The sequence below is a fragment of the Struthio camelus genome, chromosome 11 (assembly GCF_040807025.1).
Source record: "Struthio camelus isolate bStrCam1 chromosome 11, bStrCam1.hap1, whole genome shotgun sequence".
Lineage (NCBI taxonomy): Eukaryota > Metazoa > Chordata > Aves > Struthioniformes > Struthionidae > Struthio > Struthio camelus.
The window spans coordinates 29,562,280-29,583,394 of record NC_090952.1 but is presented as its reverse complement, the minus strand read 5'-3'; the positions used below and the strand labels follow the sequence as shown (position 1 = coordinate 29,583,394).

Below are 21,115 nucleotides of genomic sequence, written 5' to 3'. Positions count from 1 at the left end.
CTTGTCTGGACAATCAGGTCTCTTATCAAAGAATGAATTGGGTTAGTCTGGGATAATTTACTTTTGTTAAGCTCATTTTTCATTTTATCCTGTTTTCCATTTACCTCCGTCTTTAATTATTCTTTCCTTAAGAGTCTGTACTAATACCTTGCATACTATGAAAGTCCCAGTAAGATCACATTTTTTTGTTTTTCCTTTTCTTTTGCATAGGTAATACCAGGCATGGATTTCTCAGGAAGACTGATAAACCTTTCTCCTTTAACACTAGCGAAGATGTAATAGACTTTCATGTCATTTAGTGTGATTTTGGCTACAAGGCTACATACAGATCCTCCTTCATCAGAATAGGACTCTTTCAGCTCTTAGCTACTATATTGCTGTTCTTCTGCACTATAGTTCCCCTGTAATTTGGTATGTAATAAATATATGATCAATAGGGTTTATTTATAGTCATTTTTATAAGATTTGCTGTTGTGTATAGTGTGTTCTGCGATGGATATTACGCCATCTGTCTAATTTGCATGAATTTTGAATTGTACTTTCATCTCAGGTACAGTCATTTTCATGCTTTGTTTTGGAAAGCTGCCTTGACATGACCTCCATGTTCTACATCTTTCTACTGATGTCCCGGGATACTTCTGTTCATACAGTGAAGAGTTTTTCTGCACGGGCTTTCTTCCTATATAATCCAATTCCAAATAGTGGTTGCCTGAGCTCTTTATACTTCCTCTTTCTTTGCTTTAGTGGATAAAATTAAAAGCCTTCGAATCATGGACCCTGAGCATGTGATTCTGGGATGTGACTTGATCTTTATTTACCTTTGTTTCTGCCTCATCAGTGCGATGAAAATCATAACTCATAGCTAATTTTGAAACAGTGCTGTGAGATGTAGTTAACTGTTAGCAAAATATTTCAGAACCTCACACTAAAAAATGCTTCCACAGCAACTAAATGCTTTTTTGTTTGTCATTGGTTTTGTGGGCTGACAATATTTAGGATCAATTTTTGTTGAAGGGACTGGAGAAAGACAGAAAAGTGGTTACCGTAGTGAGCAAGAAAAATGACTATGGCAGCAAGATTTTCTACAAAACTTAGAGGGAGCAAAGCTCATTTAGAAAGGCCAGATATTGTACTTACCAAGGCAAGATTGATACAGGACACCTCATGTGCTTGTATAGCAAAAAGGGAAGAGCAAAGAAGATCTGAAGCTGCTAGTTAAGAAAAATAGCAGCATTTAGCCTTGGTTTGTTGACAACGCAAAGGGCACTGAAGCTAAGAGCTGGAAAGGAGTGAAGCTAACAAGAACAAGAGACTTTCTTCATATTGAGTAGTGCTTCTACTATGGTTTTCTTATCAGCTTTCTTATCAGAAAGTACAGCACTGCTCCCTTGTTCTCCTTTCCCTTTTTCCATCGTGCCTGCACCAAGAACAAGCTGTCTAAAAATGGTTTTCAGTGGGAACTGTTTTATTTCAGTCTTGGCAATTCTGTCACTACTCGGTCATGGTTATTGGAGGAGGTTCCTGAGGACTGGAAGAGATCAGATGTAATTCCTGTTTTCAAGAAGGGCGAAAAGGAGGTTCTGGGGAACTACAGGCCAGTCAGCCTCACATCAAACCCTGGGAAGGTGATGGGGCAATTAATCCTGGAAGCCCTTTCCAAACATACGAAGAGTAAGAAGGTGATTGGGAGTAGTGAGCATAGATTTATGACGTGAAAATCATGCCTGGCCAACCCTATAGCCTTTTATGATGAGACGACTGGCTCGGTGGATGAGGAGAGAGTAGCGGATGCAGTTTATCTTGGCTTTAGTAAGGCTTTCGACATTGTCTCCCATAACGTGCTAATAGATAAGATGATGACGTATGGGCTAGATCAGTGGACCATAAGGTGGATTGGAAAGCAGCTGAACTGCAGGGCTCAAAGGGTTGTGACTGGTGGCACAAAGTCCAGCTGGAAGCTGGTCACCAGCCATGTCCCCCAGGGCTTGGTACTGGGTCCAGTGCTATTTAACATCTTCATTAATGATCTAGACAATAGAAGGTAGTGTGCCTTTGGCAAGTTTACATATGATACAAAACTGGGAGGAGTGGTTGATAGACCGGATAGGTGTGCTGCAATCAGACCTATCCTAAAGAGACCTCAGCAGGCTAGAGAAATGGGTAGACAGGAATCTGATGAAGCAAAACAAAGGGAAGTGCAAAGTCTTGCATCTGGGAAGGAATAATCCTATACACCTATACACCAGCTGGAGGCTGACAGGCTGGAAAGCAGTTTGGCAAAAAAGGACCTGAGGGTTCTGGTGGAAGCAAGTTGAACATGATCCAGCAGTGTGCCCTGTGGCAAAGGAGGCCAACAGCCTCCTGAGTTGCATTAGGAGGAATGTCTTCAGCAGGTGAGGGAGGTGATCCTTCCCGTATACTCAGCACTGGTGAGACCACATCTGGACTACTGTGTCCAGTTCTCGGCTCCCTAGTAAAAGAGAGACGTGAATGTACTGGAGCAAGTCTAGCAAAGGGCTACAAGGATGACTAAAGGACGGGAGGAGAGGAGAGGCTGAGAGAGCTGGGACTGTTTAGCCTGGAGAAGAGAAGGCTCAGAGGGAATCTTACCGATGCGTATAAATGCCTGGTGTCAGGGAGTACAGAAGACAGAGCCAGACTCCATGAAAGAACAAGAGGTCACAAACTGAAATACAAGAAATTCCATTTAAACATAAGAAAAAACTTTTTTACTGTAAGGGTGACTGAACACTGGAACAGGTTTCCCGGAGACTGGGCAAGGTCCTGAGCAACCAGCTCCAGCTGAGTCCGCTTTGAGCAGGGCGGTTGGACTAGACAATCTGCAGAGGTCCCTTCCGACATCAACCATTCCATGATTCTATGAAATAAAATAAAAATACTGTTAGAATCTGTAGCCATGATAATTGGGGGTTGTTTTGACCTTTTAATGTACCTCTTTGCTTCAGTGCTTCACTTAACTTCCTCTCAATTCCCTAGCTCAGATATACATTTTTTCAGGATGAGCTGAGGGTCAGATTTGGGGTTAAAGTTAAGAATTGGGAAATACTGAAGTAGAACAACTTAGGTGCTGGAAGACACTGAAGATCTTTAGATTATCACAAATGAGTAAATATCACTGATCTTTCATTCTCTTCCTGGCTCCTGGGAAGAGAGGGAACTTACAGTTAAGTTTAGTGAGAATAGAGGCCGAGGAGCCCAATTCATTGTTGTACAGTAAAAATCTTGAAGGAGTGGGTTTAAGGCTGGGGCAGGCTTCAGCTATTAACCTTTTGTCTTGAAATGTATTAGTAGGCAAAACTTAATGCTGTACTTTTTAATATTAGAGTTAGGAAGATCAGGGGTTTGGGAGCTCATTTTACTACAGGATCTCGCTAAGTTCAAGAAAATAAAATGGAGGCTCATGTCAGTTGTGGGGGATATTTCAGTGTTAGTTTTCAGGAAGGTATGAGTGCATTAGCTTTATGACTTATGTTAGAGTTATATTTGGGGTTAGGATTATGGAACTGGAAAGAGCAGTTGGATGAGCTGAGATTAGTGCAGGATGTTTCAAAGCTTGAACAATTCAGATGGTAGTAAATATGAATAGAAGTCACTTTTTTCTTTTATCTTGGGATGGCTGTCATGGTACAAGGGAGGATTAGGGCAATGGTTAGGTTTTGTGGCTTCTGTGTGTTTCAAGACATGCTTAGTCATGCTCTTTATATTTAAGCAAGCTCAGGGTCTGAGGCCTTTGAGGTCCGGGACAGATGTTCTCCTCTGAATCCAGGTGTGCCAACGCAATAGGTTATTTGCCAGAGCTGTTTTTGTTCCCATGTAGCAGGTTACCTCCCTTGCTCACAGCATACGTCATCTGCGAGCTTTCCTGATAACAGCTGGGTAAGGGAGTGCTCCCATAAGCTCCTCTGGCACCACTTTAATGAGAGAAGTAACTTCCAGGAAGCACTATTGGAAGATACCATCTCTTAATGGCAAAGCTGGACTCTCTGGAAGACATCTATCCCCTGCTTTCAAGCAAAGAGGGAATCGTGCCTCTTGCTTCTTTTAGAAAGCAAAACAGAACAGGAGGTCCTCAGCAGTGAGGAACTGTGCAGAATATGCCCTTTTGTTGGCCCCTTGGTAAAATAGCACCTGAAAGTAAGTTTTGGGTATGACTTCTTTAAACTGAAACCAATCTGAAGAAGACTTGTTCTCTTATTTTTTAAAGCTGAGTTTGGAATGCATTAATTTAAGAGTGCCTTATTTTGAATTAGTTTGTACTGACTGGAAACTAGTTCAAGCTGAAGCTCAGCAAATCAGTCACAAAGTGAAATAAATACTCCAGTAGAAGCTTTCCAGTGGTTGAACTGCAGCACAGACGTGTAAAGTTGTAGCACTGCAGGAAATGATTTCCTTGTTATTTTTTGATTCCATTTGACTTTTCACAGCTGGACACCTGCAAGGGCAAATTAGGTGTTTATATTCACATGAAGTGTCCAATTCAGGTGTTAGTAGCCAGCAGTAGCAGGGAAGAGTTTCACTGTAGAAATACCTGATTTGGGGAGTTAGACACTGTTTCTGTGACTCTTTCGCAGATGCAGAAATCATGATATTTAAGCACACAGTAATTTATGTTCCAGAAATATGACTGAGAAGTTTGGCTAGGTAAACCCTGGTCTTACTACCTTCTTTTCCTTTCTGCTTACCACTTTCCAAAGCTCATTAAAACAGATTTGCCTTTCCCTATATTTAGCCCCGTAAAGTTGCTATAAAGATATAACAGAAGTGTGTCTAATTGCATAATCTAAAATTAAAGAGCTAAGTTTTACCTTTCAGGATATGGCTGCTTGTCGGTAACATAAGCAAGTAACAGATGTGAAAATATCCTTCAAGAAGAAAGCTTAACATGAAACAAATGTTTATTAAAAAGGACTGTACATACAAGTTAAACAGATATCACTAGGCACAGGAGTAAACTACTCAGAACACAGAAGTCAGTGAAACTCAAGGTGTTGCTAAAATACCTAAATGCTAAAATAAAAGCCATGAGGTTGGAATTAGAAAACCGTAAAATAAAGGAAAGCACTTTTCTTTATTTAAAATGCTGGTAAAGTCTTAACTTCTTGAGTAGTCTGGTATTTAAAGTAACACATCAATGGCTATTCTTTCAAAAGTAGATCTAATTCTCCAACTCGAAACCACTGGCAGGTTCAGTCAATCACAAGTGCGCTGTCTAGAAAGCTAAATTTGAACTCATTAAGTGCAAGTATTAGAATTTGGCTTGTGTTTTCTCTGTTTGGTTAATGGGGTGCTTGGCACTAAAGTCTGAGCAACTGAGTTACCCCAGCTTGGATACGAATATTTCCATAGCAAAGCCTTTATGCCCAGTACAGTGTTCTCACTCTTTCCACGTGCTGGGGGAGGGGGAGGTCAGGGAAGAGGAGGAGGGAGATGCTTGTGTATTCTTTGCCATTCAGTTGCAGGAAAAACAGGACTGTCCTTTTAGGCAAGTGAGGAGCCAAAACAAAAGGATCCAGTGATTTTGTTGTTGCGTGAGTACTGATTGCAAAGGGGATGACAAAGCCAGAGTTACACCAGACTTTAGTAATATAAAGTCTTGTAAGCTGTTCGAGCTTGAACAGCCTCTCAGGGTACATGAGAAGGGTCTCTGTGTGACTATTAAGAGAATTTAACCCAAGTAAGACTGTTAAACTGAACTTAGTGAAGAAATAAATAGCCTCAAAGAACCTTAGGTGCAAAGGGAAAGACCGTTGGTTCTCCATGGATCAAAAATGCAGAAGTTTTGTGATAAGAGCTGTACTTCAGACAGCTTCCTCATATGCCTAAAAGAACAAAAAAATCAATATTTCATAATTATCTCTGTAGTCTCTTGAGAAAGATGACTGGGAGAAAAGGGCTGAGGGCTGTCATGTGGAAAAACTATTCATGTAAACTTCCTTAATTAATCTGTGAGAGAAAAGAGAAATACCACTTCTCTCAAAAAGATACCTCCCCCACCCAGGATCCTTTAAATATAATACAGACTTTGTCTCCTTGAAATAGCTTGACCGTTTCTCAGCAACACACACAATTCATATGGCACAACTCCATGAAGGATATGAAAACAGATATGTAAATACTAGTCAGTGATTGATACAAACACGTGCTGTTAATTTCTTTTTTTAAAAGGCAAAACCTTGTTAAACACAAGGGCACAAGAAACTATTTTTAAAAAGTAAAAATACAAAATGGACGGACTGGTCCATCCTCAGGCATGCTGCAGTTTAGATGTCTAGAGATCGTCAAGAAATAAGCAACCTGGGAAAGTAGCAGCAACATGAGAGCAGCTAGGACTAGCCCCATCTATTTCAGGACCTTCAAGACTATAAATCCAAGTTTCTACAAATCTATCATTCTCTACGCACTGCTTCATTGCAGAGCATTCACCCACTGCAATAAAATACTCACCTCCATTATCAGAAGTATTCTGTTCTCATGCTTGCAATTAGGAGGAACCTATATGCTGTCATCTTAACTGTGCACATTTTCCCTAAGCCCAGTAAGAAATGCTCTGAGCAGGACAGACATCGTATGGCCACTCTGATATTCAAAGGTAGAACCCAATAGTTGCGTTAGGAAATGCGCATAAGGATTCAGAGTTAGAGTACTGCTGCCATCTGGTGAAGAGAGCATGTGGTCTCAGGCTATCCTCTCTGTAACACAGAGACTGAATCCCAGTAATGCAGCTAACAGAAACTGCTCTGTACATATTTTCAGGGGCGCATGGTCCGTGTTCTGTCTGTGCTGTTGAGAGATGTTTGATTGGCTGTGAAACATTAAAATGGAACAGTACCAACAGAATTGGCTGTAAATTATAGGACTATCTTCAATAAAATACTCATGAACTTTATGGCAGAGCTGGGAAATTCATTGTGATATATGTGATTTGGCCAACGAAATATTTTTATGTGGATTTGTATGGTCACCAGTATTTGATAAAGTCTTCTGATCAGAGATTTGGGGCTTCCCTGTTCTTCTTTTTAACAAGCAAGATTCTTGATAGGACCACTCTAGCATAATAGGAAAGAATTAGGCTAAAAAGAGAGGAAAAGTCTAGACAAGGCAGTCCCTGCCTCCTAAAGTTAGTGGAAAGAATATTTAAGACTTAGCATCAGTTCAGACAATAACTGGAATTGGAAACCAGTAAGTTTTAAGCCCCAGTTCTGTAGTTGGGTCACCACCATCTTCCCCTTTGGAGGAGCTGTTGTTGCATAAGAGGAAGCAAAGGGAGGACATAGATACAGTGAGTAGTCTGAAGGATTCTCTAATCAGGGTACTTCTGGCCCGTGTGCAGAGCAAGAAACTAGCTTGGGCTGAAATAAAACTAGCTTGAAAATGACTTACAAAAAGACAAACAACGAGTAAGTTTTCCTGCCCGGGGCGAGGAGGGGGGGTGGGGGTGGGAGGAGAATGGGGGGACGAGGACAAAAAAAGGTTATTCTGATGAAACGTATCATTTTCAGTTAACATTGCTCCTGGTGCATGCTATTGAAGTTCCCTGTGATCCACTGGAGGATAGGTCTGCCCAGGGAGATTTTGGTGGTAGAAACCAGGAAGAGAAGACATGAAGAATGGCTGATGTTGCAGCTACAGAGGCAAAGAGGTATGGGTTATTTGATGTGTGATCCCTGGAGAACCATAGTGAGCTTGTTGGCCATAGATCCTAGGAAGACCACTAATGCAGTTCATTTGAGCCTTACGCTTAAGTCAGTTAGTCTTCTGACTGCTGAAAATAATACAACGTTAAGATGGTAACGCATCATAATTTATGACATTTTTAGTAATTCATTCACATCCTACAACTTGATACACCTTCCAAATTTTAAGCCAAATTTGAAGGAATAGTACGATCAAACTCCAGTAAATCAAAAATCACTTGTGTCCTTAATGCACTGATTTCCTGTATATCTAAATCTTTTTTTTCATAAACATGTCCATTATAAAAACAGTTCTACTTGATACTCAAGCCTGTGTAGTATTACTAGCCAGGTAAATAAGTTGTTCTTTAGTGAAACAGGCAGACAGTCTGCTGTTTTCTGCAGTTCAAGTAGTCTCCTGTTATTAGGAGAAAATTAGAATAATCTTTCAGTAACATCTGTTTTAAAAAAGAGGTCATAAAAGAATTTATAGTCATTACATTTGGCCTATAGGAATAGTCTGGCATTTAGGATACTTATAGTAGAATTCTTTTTTCTTTAGGACTCCGAAAGATGGAATGTTTGAAATGTTGAACTGTAGCACCATTAATATTTCTTTTCCTAAAACCAAATCTCAAGGACTGGAAGGAAATTTAAGATAGAACAGAAACATTGTGCTTACATAACATTAAATAGAAAACAATGGGTAGGTTGTACTTGCGTCTGCACTTAATAAAGTCTGGCTACATTTACAGTTCTACTGGAAGGGTACTGGGACTGGTCACATGTGTGGTTCTCAGTCTTCTGTTCTTCTTCATTCATCCTGTTTCCTCTTGGGCTTTTTGGGATTCCGAGATCGACTCTTTGCTTTGCAGAGTGGACATATGGGTGCATTCCGATGAATTTGCTGGTGACACGATAAACATGCCTGAAATGCAACATTGCAACCTCTTGTTATAAGCTTTTAAGTGCTGTTGACACATGGGTTATTGAATATCATATTCTAGTTTCCAGTACAGCAAAAATAACCAAGGCCTCTTTCCTTCAAAGACAAAGTGGTGCTAAATTTTATATCTAAGTCTCTGGATTGCACAGTAGCTTCAGGCCAACTGAAAAAACAGAATATTTCACTGAATTAAAATTACATTCAGCAAACAGATGGTTCAGGCCTGTATCAGTAACTTTGATATTAAATTCCATTTTGTTAATTTTTCACATGTTTTGAAGATGTTTACATGGGGAATACTTTTCACTAGATAGAGAAGTTATAGTGAAGGCATGAAGTTATAGCAAGGAGATTTCACAGAATTTAAGGCAGGAAGGGTGATTAGATGAATCCCACATACTGAACATAAGATACAGAACTCCATCCTTTTCTTCACACTAAGCCCTTTGACTTCCATTTGACTGAAATATGTTGCTTTCAGAAAGGCTTTTCATCTCACCTACCTCTAGATACTAAGCACCTAAGTAAGGAGTACACTTACCTCAGTTTGCCTCTCCAGTCAGTGAATCTTTGGAACTTGGGTGTGATGAATCTCCCTCTGCAATTATTTAGCTCTTTCTACTAACTACAGAAGGAGCTGAGTATAGCTGTTTAAAGTAGTACGCCTCACTTAAGTGCACTTACAGTTAGGTAAAAATCCTCATATTAGCTTTGATTTGAAGATACCAAGAAGTGCAGAGCCTATCACCTTTCCTGGTAATCTCTAACACCAATAGTCACTCCTCCTCATAAAATATATGCATTGCTTCTATTATAAATCCATTTGGGATCAACTCCCAGCTGCTGCTTTTTCTTTTTCGTTTTAGTCCAGTGTTTTCTTCCTTATGTGCCTTTCTTCCATGTGAAACACAAGAGGGCCAAAAACTGGCGGCATCTCTGCTGATGGAGATTCATAAGTCATAAGGGAGTCAAAGCCTTATGCTCAACCCTTGATGACTGGGGCTACTAGTTTAAATTTACTGGGGTTGCTATTGATTTGAACCACTACAGGAAAATCAGAATCAGTACCCATCACTTTTTCTTTTTGTATATACTAAACTTTATAAGCATAGTATATTCCGATGACATAAGAGAAAAGCCAGCACATTCCATCTCCTGACCTTCATTGGAGGTGGCTGTTGTCTAAAAGTTGCTGTCTGTCTGGTATCTTGTTTCCTAGCCACTTGCAGCTGTTGGGCAGCAGCTGCAGCTGCAGCCAGAGACTCTGGGATGGGAGGCTCCTGTGGTTCTGTCTGCCATTCCGCTTTCTGCTTTTCAAAGTAACTAGACAAAAACAAACCAAAAATATAACCGCTTTTTGGACTATTCTGTTAGCTTGTGAGAGATATTTTGTGTTAAAAACGAATGGATCATATTTCCCTATCATGTTCCTTCCCCACTAGAGTCAAATGACCTACACTTAGACTCTTGGACTAATTCTTAAATAAAATTGCTGATATTTTCCTCTGCATTTGTACACTTCAGCTGGATTCCAGAAGAATGTCAATGCTTGTTGGCTTCTAAGGCATGTACATTTACAGCTAAATATAAATCTGGTAGCCTAGAAAATACACCATATATTCATGTATTCTTTAACAGCTTTCAGTAAAACTCTTAATTTTTACGTTTTATTTTATTAAAAATTATTAACTTTTTAATGAAGTGGATTAATACATTCCATGTAGTGCCAAGCTGCTTTGTATGGAAAACAGAATTCCATAAGAAATGCAAAAGCAAGCTTTAAAATTGTATATTAGTTAAAATGATGGCAAATGTATTGGACATAAAGAGAAATGTAGGTTTCTAAAACCATCACTTGCATTTAAAACAGATCTCTTAAACCAAGGACACTATTCTTTGACTAATAGCTAATTCTGCTATCCTACCCTACCTAGGTTATGCCCTAAAAATAAAACTTAGGGCATTATCCAAATGTATTAAATATCCAGGGTAACTTGTCACTTGCTGTCAGTCAGAGGTATATGGCTAAACAGTGCTAAGTGGTACTACCGCATATATGTAGCACAAAGAAAAATTCTAAGAGTAGCACAAACCAACAGAAGAGTAATTATTTTGTATCCCTTTCTTGTATTGCCTCATATCTATGCTTGCTAAACAAGCAAATCAAATGATTATTTTCAGGAAAAAAAATACTTTTAGAAAAGGCAGCATAAGATACAAAAAAGCTACAGAACCAAACACCCTTGGATGTTTGCATGTTAGATTTGGAGTTTGCAGCTTAGAATAATCTAAATTTAACTTACAACAAATTCAAGCTGAGTGTTCACAAATACATGTGCTCCCACATCCCCTTTTTGTTAACTTTTGCTTTTCATGCTTACCTCTTCTTTCTTCCACCTGCCAACAGAAGTAAAATGACAAAATAACCAGTAGAATCATGAGAAGGTGTAAGGCCAGATAAGGTTTGCTTTGGAGACTTACTCAAGGGACAGTTTCTCTTCCTCCTCACAAAGATCTGGCAGCCTCTGCAAGCCCAGAGTCATCCGTAAAGCATCTACATGCTCCTTCAGGGGTTTGTACTCCTCGTGCAGGCGACGAGTAGATTCCAGTAGCTTGTTGAGATCATTCTCAGACTGCTTGATAGTGTTCTCCATCTGAAACAGGAGGGTGGACATGGTTTTAAAGGACCGTTCCTTTAATAGCTCTCTAATTCAGCAGAAGGCTGTGCATCAGAAAGAAGAGATTTTCTCATTCAAATTGGAAGAGCTTGGAGACAATGCAGTAGTCGAACAGGGAGTAATATACTGGGAGGGTGAGAACTGGGCAAAGAAATAAGCAACTTCAAGTGATATACAGGAGACATTTTCATAAAAAAGGTACGTTCAACCTGTACCTTCTTCTGAACAATAGAAAGAGTAGGCAGACAGACTGTACCTGGGGCAGCGAGGGAGGAGCTATGGAAAACTCTCAAGGGGCATTAAAAATGGAAGGTAAATATATGCTAGACTAGAATAAACTCATGTTCTGCGTTTCAAAACACACTGTGAGTTAGAAGTTAACTAACAAGCTAGTAAAAGGTTCCTGCTTCCCTTAGCACAGTAAATGGGAAAAGCAGCAGAGAGAAAGATAATATGATAGGAAAAAGAGGGGAGGATGAAACAGAGACTGAGACAGAGGTTATGCAGTTGGTTGGCAGGGGGACAGAAAATTCAGGTAATAAATAAATGCAGTCTGCACATCCAGTACATAGCTTATACCTGCTTATGATGTGGGAGCTTTTTTCCTCTGGTGCAAAGCACAGATACCTTCTGAGCTAGAAGCCACTGTACAGACATGTAAGTGCCCTAACATGAAGTAAAAATCGTAGGTTTTAAAATACGTTCCCCATTTAGCCCCTCTGATTAGTTTATCTTCCTTGTTTTTAAACCATGTTTCTCTTATTTGTATTAGTTCCTTTCAGTCTGGTGCTTCTCACTGTGCTGTGGTAATGGTTTGTGGTTCCACTCCGTGATCATGGTTGACTCTTGCTAAGAACTTTACAAACATAATGTATTTTCCCCAAATCCCTTTTCTTCCAGAAAGTTCCAACCTAAAGCTGCCAAAGTTTCTCTGCTTCCAGGTGTTAAATGCAAAAAGACTAACAGCCAGCATTAACTTACTATAGCTAACGGTAAAGTTGTAGCAACAATGGGCTTGGTTATCTATCCCCTTCTTGCAAATCCTTCCTATGCCAACATCACAAAATGTTCTGCACAACAGATAGGAAAAAAACAATGATCCTCAGGTAAATTTACTTGGCTCTCTTTGCAGGATCCTAGGATGGTGTTGTAAAGTCCAGACTATTGAACCACTGATAATTAAGTGATGTGCACAATTCCACAACCTGTGGAATGATTCATATACAATTGTATTTTAGTCAGACTGTCCACAGCTGGACTGTTGCATACCACATTAATATCAGCGTGGATCAGCCGCAGCTCCTCCACATGGGCCATCTTCTCTTGCAGCAGCAGGTCCATTTCCTGTTTGTATTCTTTCAGGTGCCTCTCCTCAGACTCCAGGGCTTCAAATTCTGCTTTCAGTCGTGCCTTTATTTTTTCCATCTGCAAAGTCTTATTCCTGCATCCCAGTGGTAATTACAAATATAGAGGGACAACAGTAAGTCACTGCAAAATCTTTTTGCCAGATGTCACTTTATATGTGAATAGATGAAAGCAAGGGGTGGCAGTAATAGACAAGGGTGAAACTAAGTATGGCTGAGAAAGAATGAGGTGCAATGAGAGAACTGGGTTCTAATCCCAACTGGTTTCCTGTACTTTTCGGTGCTATTAGGTTTTACTGTACTTCCCTGAATTATCAGTTTAACACATCATTTAAAAATTTTAACAGTTATTTTAGATTCAGACAAGTTGTACCAATAGAGTTTTACTGCATCGATTAGTTGAGATTTTGCCTAATTCCAAAAAGGAGAAATCTGGAAAATCTGGGATTTTTATATTTGTTTATTTTTGTTTTTAAACTGGGTCTGAGAAATGGAGTGTGAAATGCAAGTGACTGTAGTATCAGATACGGTGACTGCAGCTATGTAAACAATAATCTGAACTGCCAAAATATTAACTTCAGCTTCAAATGAAGAAAATTGCATAAAGCAATGACTAATCGGAGTAGTAAAAACTCAGATGACGTTGACCATCAACATCCCACCTGCAGGTAGCTGCATTCTTTTTGTTCTTTGCTAAACTGTAGTACCGTTCAAATATGTGTAAATGTTTCTGCCTACATCCTGCATTCCAGTTTTGTTTGCTCTTTTTCATTTGTGGCAACCCATAGTTCTATAGCAAAAATGTTTAAAAGCCCAGTCTGTATCTCTCTTCTCAAAGTCAGAGGGTGTGTGTTTCAGTCATCAGACAGTTTTAAGCAGCAAGGCAGTTTACTACTGTTATGTTTCAACTCTTAGCCGAACTGTTGAATAGAGTAAACAAACTGTTCTTGTTTTCAGTCTTGTTCCTGTGATTTAGCTAACGAAAAGGCCTTGGTTATTTTTCCTGTACTGGAATTCAGAACGTGATACACAGTAACCTGTGTGTCAACACCCCTTGTATGTTTATGACAAGCGGCTGCAGTGTTGCATTTCAGGTATATAGTAAAGAGCTCCAGGGCTCCTTGAATCACTTTGTGTTGAACAAAACAAGAAGGTAGCACTCCATTTTAGTGACATAACACCTACTACAAGTAAAGCCAGATTTGGTTCCAAGTGCAGTATTAAATAACACAGTAGCCTTCCTGCAGGCATGACGTAAGAGGGGCAGGGAAAGAAGTCATCTGCTTTTATCTTTAAATGTCCTATTCCTATCCCCATGCAGAGCGGGGATAAGGCTGATTTAAGTTCACTGGAAGCAGCAAAGCTGATTATAAAATGTACTCCGTAGATTATAGGAGGCTGCCTATCAACAATGCAAAGCAATACAATTTTAGCAATGCAAGACCTACCTCTAGAAGATGGTGTGTGATTCCCCTTCCCACTAGGCCCCGACTTGCTCCCACTGAACTAAGAACAGCGGCAGGGTGGTTGCTTTTAATGGAAGCTGGAGGCGCTGAACACCCTGCAGGAAGCTGGTCTATACCTGTCTCTAGGAAAGGGGATTCCCAGATTTTTGTGGAGCATTTGTTCCCTTTACAAATGTTCCATCCCAAGTCCCCAAGGGTTTTTTCTGTAACTTCTCTGACAGCACTCAGAAATGAATGATTTTACTTGGTGTCATTGTATGTAAGCATAGGAGCGTATACTTTAATAAGGATACCCTTTCTCGCTCTTCCTGTATCAAATTGCAGAGTTAGAAGACCATTCTGATTATCTGCATGGCTGCATCAAAAGTACAAGTGGAAATGCTCCCTCTGTCCTGTCTGACTCGTGGTGAGGTCCCATCTTGATGCTGATCATACAGCATCATCTTAGGTCTTCTGTATTATCCTTGGCTTGAAACTGCTTCAGGAAAATGACTTAAAGTTCTTGTTTTCTCTGACTTACTGTAACCAAGATTCCAAAAAAAAAAAAAAAAAAAAAAATTCTAGAGCTAGCTTGAGGGCCCTTCTTTAAAGTGTGTGGCAGGTATCTGTATAGATTTTTATTCTTGTCTTCATTTGATTGAGGCTCACCCTCTGCCACCCTCTCCCTCTTTAACAGTAAAACTCTTTTCCTCTACATAAATAAGTCTTAACAGATCTAGGTTACTGTTGTCAGTGATTGCAGCCCATGTAATGGGCTGTGAAGAACAGAAACACCAGACCAAATATATTAACAGAAAAAGTCAGTGACAAAATAAGGTCTTGTCAGAGGTTGCTCAAAGACATTTATAGATATTACAGAGGACACATATTTAAACCCAGATTTGATAAAAATCACTTGGTAAGTACAGTTATTATGTTTGCACTGTAGTTCATCGTAGAGTTCACATTTTCATGTAGTATGTATTTATTGTAGAAAATATGAATTATATACCAGTGAATATACATTGATTTTAAAAGGTACCCAGGCCTTCCAGTTCTGAATAGTCCATATCTCACTATTTATTAGAAATGGCTGATGGAATAATAAGTCAACTAGCAAAAGTTTCTATGAATGAAATGTAGACTGGACCTGGATATAGATAGAAATCAGGTATGTAAGTCTAGCATTGCAATCTTGAAACACCGCTTGACACTGGAGGCGCTCATACTCCACAGACAACTTGAAAATTATCTCCAAAATTCCTCGGGAGACTGGATTTGTACAACTATATGTGACTAGATCTAATAAAACTCTTATCAAACTGAGCCACTTGGGGCCTAGCTAGTTCACAATAAAGCCCCATCAGGATTGAGGTTTGCTAAACCTCTACCTAACTTTCCTGAAAAACTCAGTGCACTAAGTCTTCTTAGAACATATGCCAGCATAAACAGGAATGATAACGGGAATGCAACTACAGCTAATACTAAGAACAGCATAGTAGCCTTACTTTCTGTAGCATGCTTTACATGAAGCAGTCAGTAGGTAAGAATTTAAGTCCTAAGCTAGATTAGATAAGATTTGGAGATCCTCTAAACAGAGGCCAGAACACCAGTCTGTTTCCTGCAGCTGAGTGCCCTGAACTCCAGGGTGAAGTTCCTTCTGCTTTCTCTCTCCTTTGTCCTTTCAGTGGCTCAGTAGATGAAGCCAAGTCTTTTCTGCACAATGACAGACTTGGCAGGAATAATCCAGAATCGCGGTCAGTCTGGTGCCTGGTGCACACTGGAACATGTATTCCATCAAGCAGAGGTAGGAACTTAAGTTAGCTCCTTTGTTTTCTAGGCAACAGTTGTAATCAGCCAACAGCTGAAATGTGGTATAAAAGGATGTGGGGGCATTCTCACAACCTGTCTTTTTGCTCCTTTTTTTTTTTTTTTTTCAGAAAGTGCACAGATGCCTACCTTTCTTAGGTTCAGTTTGCTGAGTATTGAGGGGATGGAGACATAAGTGATGGGAGAGTCTCTCCTGTTTCCAGCAATTCCCATCTGCCAGCCCTAGATGCCTCACAGCAGACCAGCCTGGCTGTTGTGGGCTTCATTACTCGTGTGGATAACACTTTCCACTCATAATACAGGTACCTGAAGTACCTTGTATAGGGTTGCTTTTTCTGCCCTGAGAGCCAGGCACGTGAAAATTCGGTCTTTCTTCGAGATGCTTAAGTCTCTTAGGACTGGAGCTAATGTATTAATAAAAACCGTCTTCTAGTAAAACCAAAGATCATTTTGTTAAAACGGATGGCCACCTGAACGCATTTGTCTTTGCAGCCTCAGGCAATGCTTATCTTGACAGCAAAGCAGCTGCTTTAATGATCCAAGTCAAAGTTTATTGTTCAATGAAGGATTAATGGCTGCTTAAGAGTTTTCAAAACTATCATGGTGAAACCTGGGAAGTTATAATAAAAGTTGGTTTAGTTTTTGCTTTCAGGATCAACAGTGCCATTTATCTGCATGACTCAAACATTGTTAGTAGGAAATTGGTTGAAAACAAAGCGAAAACAGTCTGAAAACTATCCCACCCTTACCTTTAGCTTGCAGAAAATTTAGGGGTATGCAGGAAAGCAATTATTGCGTACTAACAGGTCTTAAATGTTTTGGAAGATAACTGCGTCTGGTACTTTGGGGAGGGAAAGGGAAAGAAATTTAAAACATTTGGTATTACACTCTGTGATTCTCAGAGTATTATTTCCAGATTTTGTACAGATTCACACAAGTGCTTGGCTTTCCAAACTTGCAATAAATAAAGCCAATGAAGGTCAAATCATTTGCTTTGCAGTGAAATCCAAAATATACCCATCATTTTGTTACACATAAAAGGCAGTTCCTGCCCAGAAGAGTTTATAATAAAAGGTACCATGACCGTAGCCATAATTGTGACCCATGAATCTATGCTGAGTGCTGCTGAATTTAATAGGACTCACTCCACAAATACAGAAGTTTGCTCTAGCAGATTCAGAATCAAAAGTAAGGAGACAAAGACATGAATCACGCAGTCAAAGGGTGATATATATCCAAACTTTTTTAAAATACACATTGTATGATTTTAAGGAAGAAAAAAAAAAAGCTTTAAACAAAAACAAATATGAGTTATGCCTACCTGATTTTATAGATGAAGAAGTAAATTTTGAGATGGGATTTGTGGAGAATGATTTGTCTGGCATGTTTTGTCATTTACTGTGCAATGGTACATAGCCTAAAAGTAATAGCCTGAAAGTAATTGTTAGATTTATACCAATAAAATAGATATTCTCTTTCATTTAAAATGTTTTAATATCCTACTAAAAATATTGTCCAACCCCCAACCCCTGCTTTATTGTCTCATTGTTCCCATTTACTTAAAACATTTATTTAGTAATGACAGTTTTGACTATATAACTGGGAATATTTATCCCCAGTTTCCTCCCCCTTTCCTTTTCTCTATTTATGGCATGTGTTCACCTAAGACAATGGAAATAGATCAGTTTCCTCCCTGTTACTAGTCACTGGCTGCCCTGCTCTGCCAAATTGCTACAGCAAATGATTTGCAGGGGATTGTTTCAATCCAAGCAATTTGCTTTTGATATTAGAAAAGAAAAAATGCACACAGATTAAAGCTCTTTCTGTTAGTATTAGGCAACGTACAGTAATGTTTTAAAATAAAACAAGACTACCTAATGAACTCTGCCCTCACATTCTTTTCTATTTAAGTTCTTACACCACACCGACTACAGTAGTCACTAAGTGAGTCTCGAGAGGACATTAAGCAATAAAACTATAGCATCTGTCATGAGTAAGTTCACTCCCATTCTCTTGTATCTGTTTCCAGGTGGAACGCTGAGCTTCAGTCTTTACATAGTTGCCTAATTTTATGACTGTGGTTAATTCTGTGGAACTGGGGCTTATGCGTGTGTTTACTAACTGCAGTATTTGAAGTCTGACTACTGCAGTGTAGTGGTGACAAATACTGGCTAAAAGTTTTTCATTTTTATATATAAAATATACATGTATATGTTATATATAGATATATATAAATATATACAAATATATAGGTCTGCCGAATCAGATTCCAAAAGTTCCTTCAAAAATCCGGTTGAAATGCCTTTAATAAATGATAGAGAACAGCTTTTAAAAAGTAATTTCTTTTAATTGTGAGGGCTTTTTTCACCTCTGCCTGTAGAGTAATACATGAAGTGTAGATTAAAATAGTCTGCAAATCTGTCAAAGATGCACTTGGCCTATAAACATAAGAAATTCTTATATTTATTTTGAAGGAAGTTTTGCATAGAATGCAAACGCCTTTTAAAAAATTGGGAGGGTGAAAAGTCAGTAGTTTATTTGGTCACATTTTATTAAATGAGACTCAAAATTGACATAGATATGGCAAGCAGGATTGGCTTTTTGACATAGTTTTTTGTATTTAAAAATATTCAAACAACCTTTTTGAAACTTAATTGTGTGATAAAACTGATATCTTTACCTTTACAGTACCTTTTATCATAAACTAATATTAAAAAATTATTAGGTAATTACAATTTAAATGTCACCTTTGAATATATTATCAGAAAACTGAATGTACCGTAAATATCCAAATACAGGATGCTGCTATCGCAGAAAAGATAATTTAACCAGATATTTAAATTCGATGTTATAATAATTGCACATCGGACTGTAACTGGCTATATTTAGAGTGGTATTCTGAAATAGACCTTCTCAATAGTTTAGTAGAAAAGCATTGTTCTTACTCTGCGTAGCGCGTGTTGTCTCGTCTCTTTCTATAAACAGTTTTAGGATGCCAGACGTACGTATTTTGGCCTGACCTTTGTTCACGCTCGTGGCATTGCGTGCAGGAGGACGGGACCCTTGCAGTGCTGCCTACTTTACCTCTTTCCACGGGTAAAGTATTGCAGTTCTGGCGTTGTTAGAGGTGCCGTGACGAGCCAGCAGCTTGCTCGCCGGGAGCCGGCTGCGCGCACTGCCGGGCGGCCGCGCCTTTGTCCCCGCCCGCCCCGTCCCCCCGATGATCCCTCTCGGCTGTCGCGGCCCGAAACGCTGCCCGCCGCCGCGCTGGGGGTACCCGCCGCGAGCCGCTTTGCACCTTCCAGCCACTTCCGCAATCGCTGCCCTCACTTTCTTTGAAACGTGTCTTGGCTTTTAAATGTACAAATACCTGCCAAATGCAGACAGCTCAGGGTTAGCCAGAGTATCAATGACCTAAGCCGAGGAGCGTAAATGCCCTGTTGAAAGATCGGCAAAGCACATCCCCCCCCCGCCCCCCGACGTGGGCACACACAATGCCGTGCGTTGTTGCTCATGACGCCCCACCCCCGCCATGCACCCTGAGATTCACTACGAAGGACACTGTACAAATTCCTGGTATATCTGGTTGTACGGCAGAGCGGAGAGAGCCGTCTGCCTGCCTGCTTTGCGGCAGCTCCTGGAAGGGACGACAGAAGCCCGGTGCCAGTGTGCCTCCGAGCCATCACCCCGCAGCACGCTGCCAGCCCGGCACGCGCTGTCCTGCTCACCCCTTCGGCGCAGTCCTCAGAAACCGCAGGTAGGAAACCTCCCGCTGGGTTTCCCTGCCCTCATTAGCCCTCTCGCCCCTTTGGGCAGTGGGGAGAGAAGGTGAGAAGAAGCCAGGCAGACACTGGCCGCTCCACAGGCTCAGCTACGCCCCTCTTCCAGCGCACGTACAAATGCCGCGTCCCCCCGCAGGCCACAGCCTCACTGCAGCGCGGAACCGGCCGCCCTGGCCGCCGGGCAGCCCTGTCCCGCCGCAGGGCTCCGGCCGGTGCCGCCGCGCCGCGCCGCTCCGCTCCGCCGCGCCCGGCCCGGCCCGGCCGTGCTCGAGTACCCGCGCCGCCTTTGCAGGCGCGTCCGTCCTCGGCATCCCGTGCCACCTCTTCCCTTCCCAGCCCGCCAAGGCTCCTGTCAGGGGAGTGGTGGAAGGGAACGGGCCAACATAACAGATTTACGACGAAGAGCATTAGGAATGAGAAATAATTCAAAGGATTTACAAGCGCCCCCCTCCCCCCGCCCCCCGTCGCGCACCCTTCCCTCTGGTGTTATTACTCCAGGGTAATTCTCTGGAAATCCACGACCATCGCTGCCCCTCACTGCACATTTCATTTCACCGCCAATTACCAGCAGCAGATGCCCCTTCCCTGCTTAGAAAAATGTATTTTTAGCTCTTGTGATAAAGCCCAGAGGCGATTTTCTTCAGTAGCACAATAGCTACTTTCAAATCGATGCAACTCCTCTGCTCCCCCGAAGAGAAAGCTGCTCCATGTCACTGATGCAGCACAAAGCAAACATACCTGATCTCCTTGATGCTCTCGAGTTTGCACATGATTTCTTGCTCATCAGCCATGCTTTTCACTCCCAATTTAAACCTCCCGAGTAATGTACAAAATGCTGGGGGGGTGGGGGGGAGAGAGAAAAACGTACAATAGACACAATGTAGCCACCCCTCCTAGCATATTGTCTCTGAGCCTGTGCGGTAGGCTGTAGTGGGAGCTATGGGACTTAGAGTCCGGCTCCTCATTGCTGCCCAGCCCGATAGAAAGCAGAAAGACTACAACGCCCACAAGGCAGAGCAGCGCTTTCCTGCTCCTCTTCCTGCAACTACACTTTAAATCAATTTGTCACAGCTAATTATATCAAAGGTTATTAGGAGTGCAAAGGGAGCAGAAGGCTTCCTTCGAGGGTGTGTGCAAAGTTTAACGTTCAGTTAAAATCATGCAATAAACGCAAAGAATTTGTTGGATGAATTTGTGGTTCTTATTTAAAACTTTTGTTTTAGTCTCAAAAGCTTGCTGTTGCCATTACTGCCGTGCTGTTTTCTACTAGATGCTCTGACTGATGTGAGGGTGTCTGGAGTTAAGAAGGGACACGTTTTGTTCTTTGGCATTTTCTTTTTGATTTCTGCCACCATACATAGCATTTTTAATTATGG

The 21,115-nt window shown here is 40.8% G+C and overlaps 2 protein-coding genes across 16 annotated transcripts in view; one reads left to right on the top strand and one right to left on the bottom strand.

Annotated features, from left to right (window-relative positions):
* The window catches only part of ZC3H12B (zinc finger CCCH-type containing 12B), an 83,876-nt gene that overhangs the window by 19,399 nt on the left and 43,362 nt on the right, over positions 1-21,115 (top strand). For 2 of the 10 annotated variants that reach the window (XM_068957234.1, XM_068957230.1), the window contains exon 1: positions 7,525-7,660. The exons of 4 other annotated variants lie outside the window; for them this stretch is intronic. The gene's annotated coding sequence lies outside the window, so the exon portion shown is untranslated. Of the gene's footprint in view, positions 1-210; positions 412-7,524; positions 7,661-15,815; positions 15,935-18,965; positions 19,054-19,341; positions 19,715-21,115 lie in introns of those variants that run through there. 4 more of the 10 variants (XM_068957232.1, XM_068957239.1, XM_068957233.1 and 1 more) reach the window with 4 other exon arrangements.
* On the bottom strand, positions 4,902-20,757 carry ZC4H2 (zinc finger C4H2-type containing). Of its 6 annotated transcripts, none has more exons than XM_068957250.1 (7): positions 20,478-20,757; positions 19,256-19,327; positions 17,279-17,388; positions 12,588-12,759; positions 11,122-11,294; positions 9,801-9,963; positions 7,660-8,622 (listed from the first exon to the last, which is right to left on the bottom strand). In XM_068957250.1, exons 3-7 carry the CDS (start codon positions 17,350-17,352, stop codon positions 8,509-8,511), a joined length of 696 nt encoding a protein of 231 aa, XP_068813351.1. In that variant the 5' UTR covers positions 17,353-17,388; positions 19,256-19,327; positions 20,478-20,757; the 3' UTR covers positions 7,660-8,508. The 6 variants fall into 6 exon arrangements, with proteins under 6 accessions (XP_009675591.1, XP_068813351.1, XP_068813352.1 ...); XM_068957251.1 differs by lacking the exon at positions 20,478-20,757 and adding an exon at positions 19,686-19,966; XM_068957252.1 differs by lacking the exon at positions 19,256-19,327.

What these genes read in the sequence shown, in the direction of transcription:
- ZC4H2 (XM_068957250.1), bottom strand. Translation starts at nt 17,352, where the DNA reads ATGACAAAACATGCCAGACAAATCATTCTCCACAAATCCCATCTCAAA. An exon ending in TTCTTCATCTATAAAATCAG is followed by an intron (nt 12,760 to 17,278) that starts GTAGGCATAACT and finishes ACTGGGATGCAG; the next exon opens with GAATAAGACTTTGCAGATGG. An exon ending in TCCACGCTGATATTAATGTG is followed by an intron (nt 11,295 to 12,587) that starts GTATGCAACAGT and finishes CTCCTGTTTCAG; the next exon opens with ATGGAGAACACTATCAAGCA.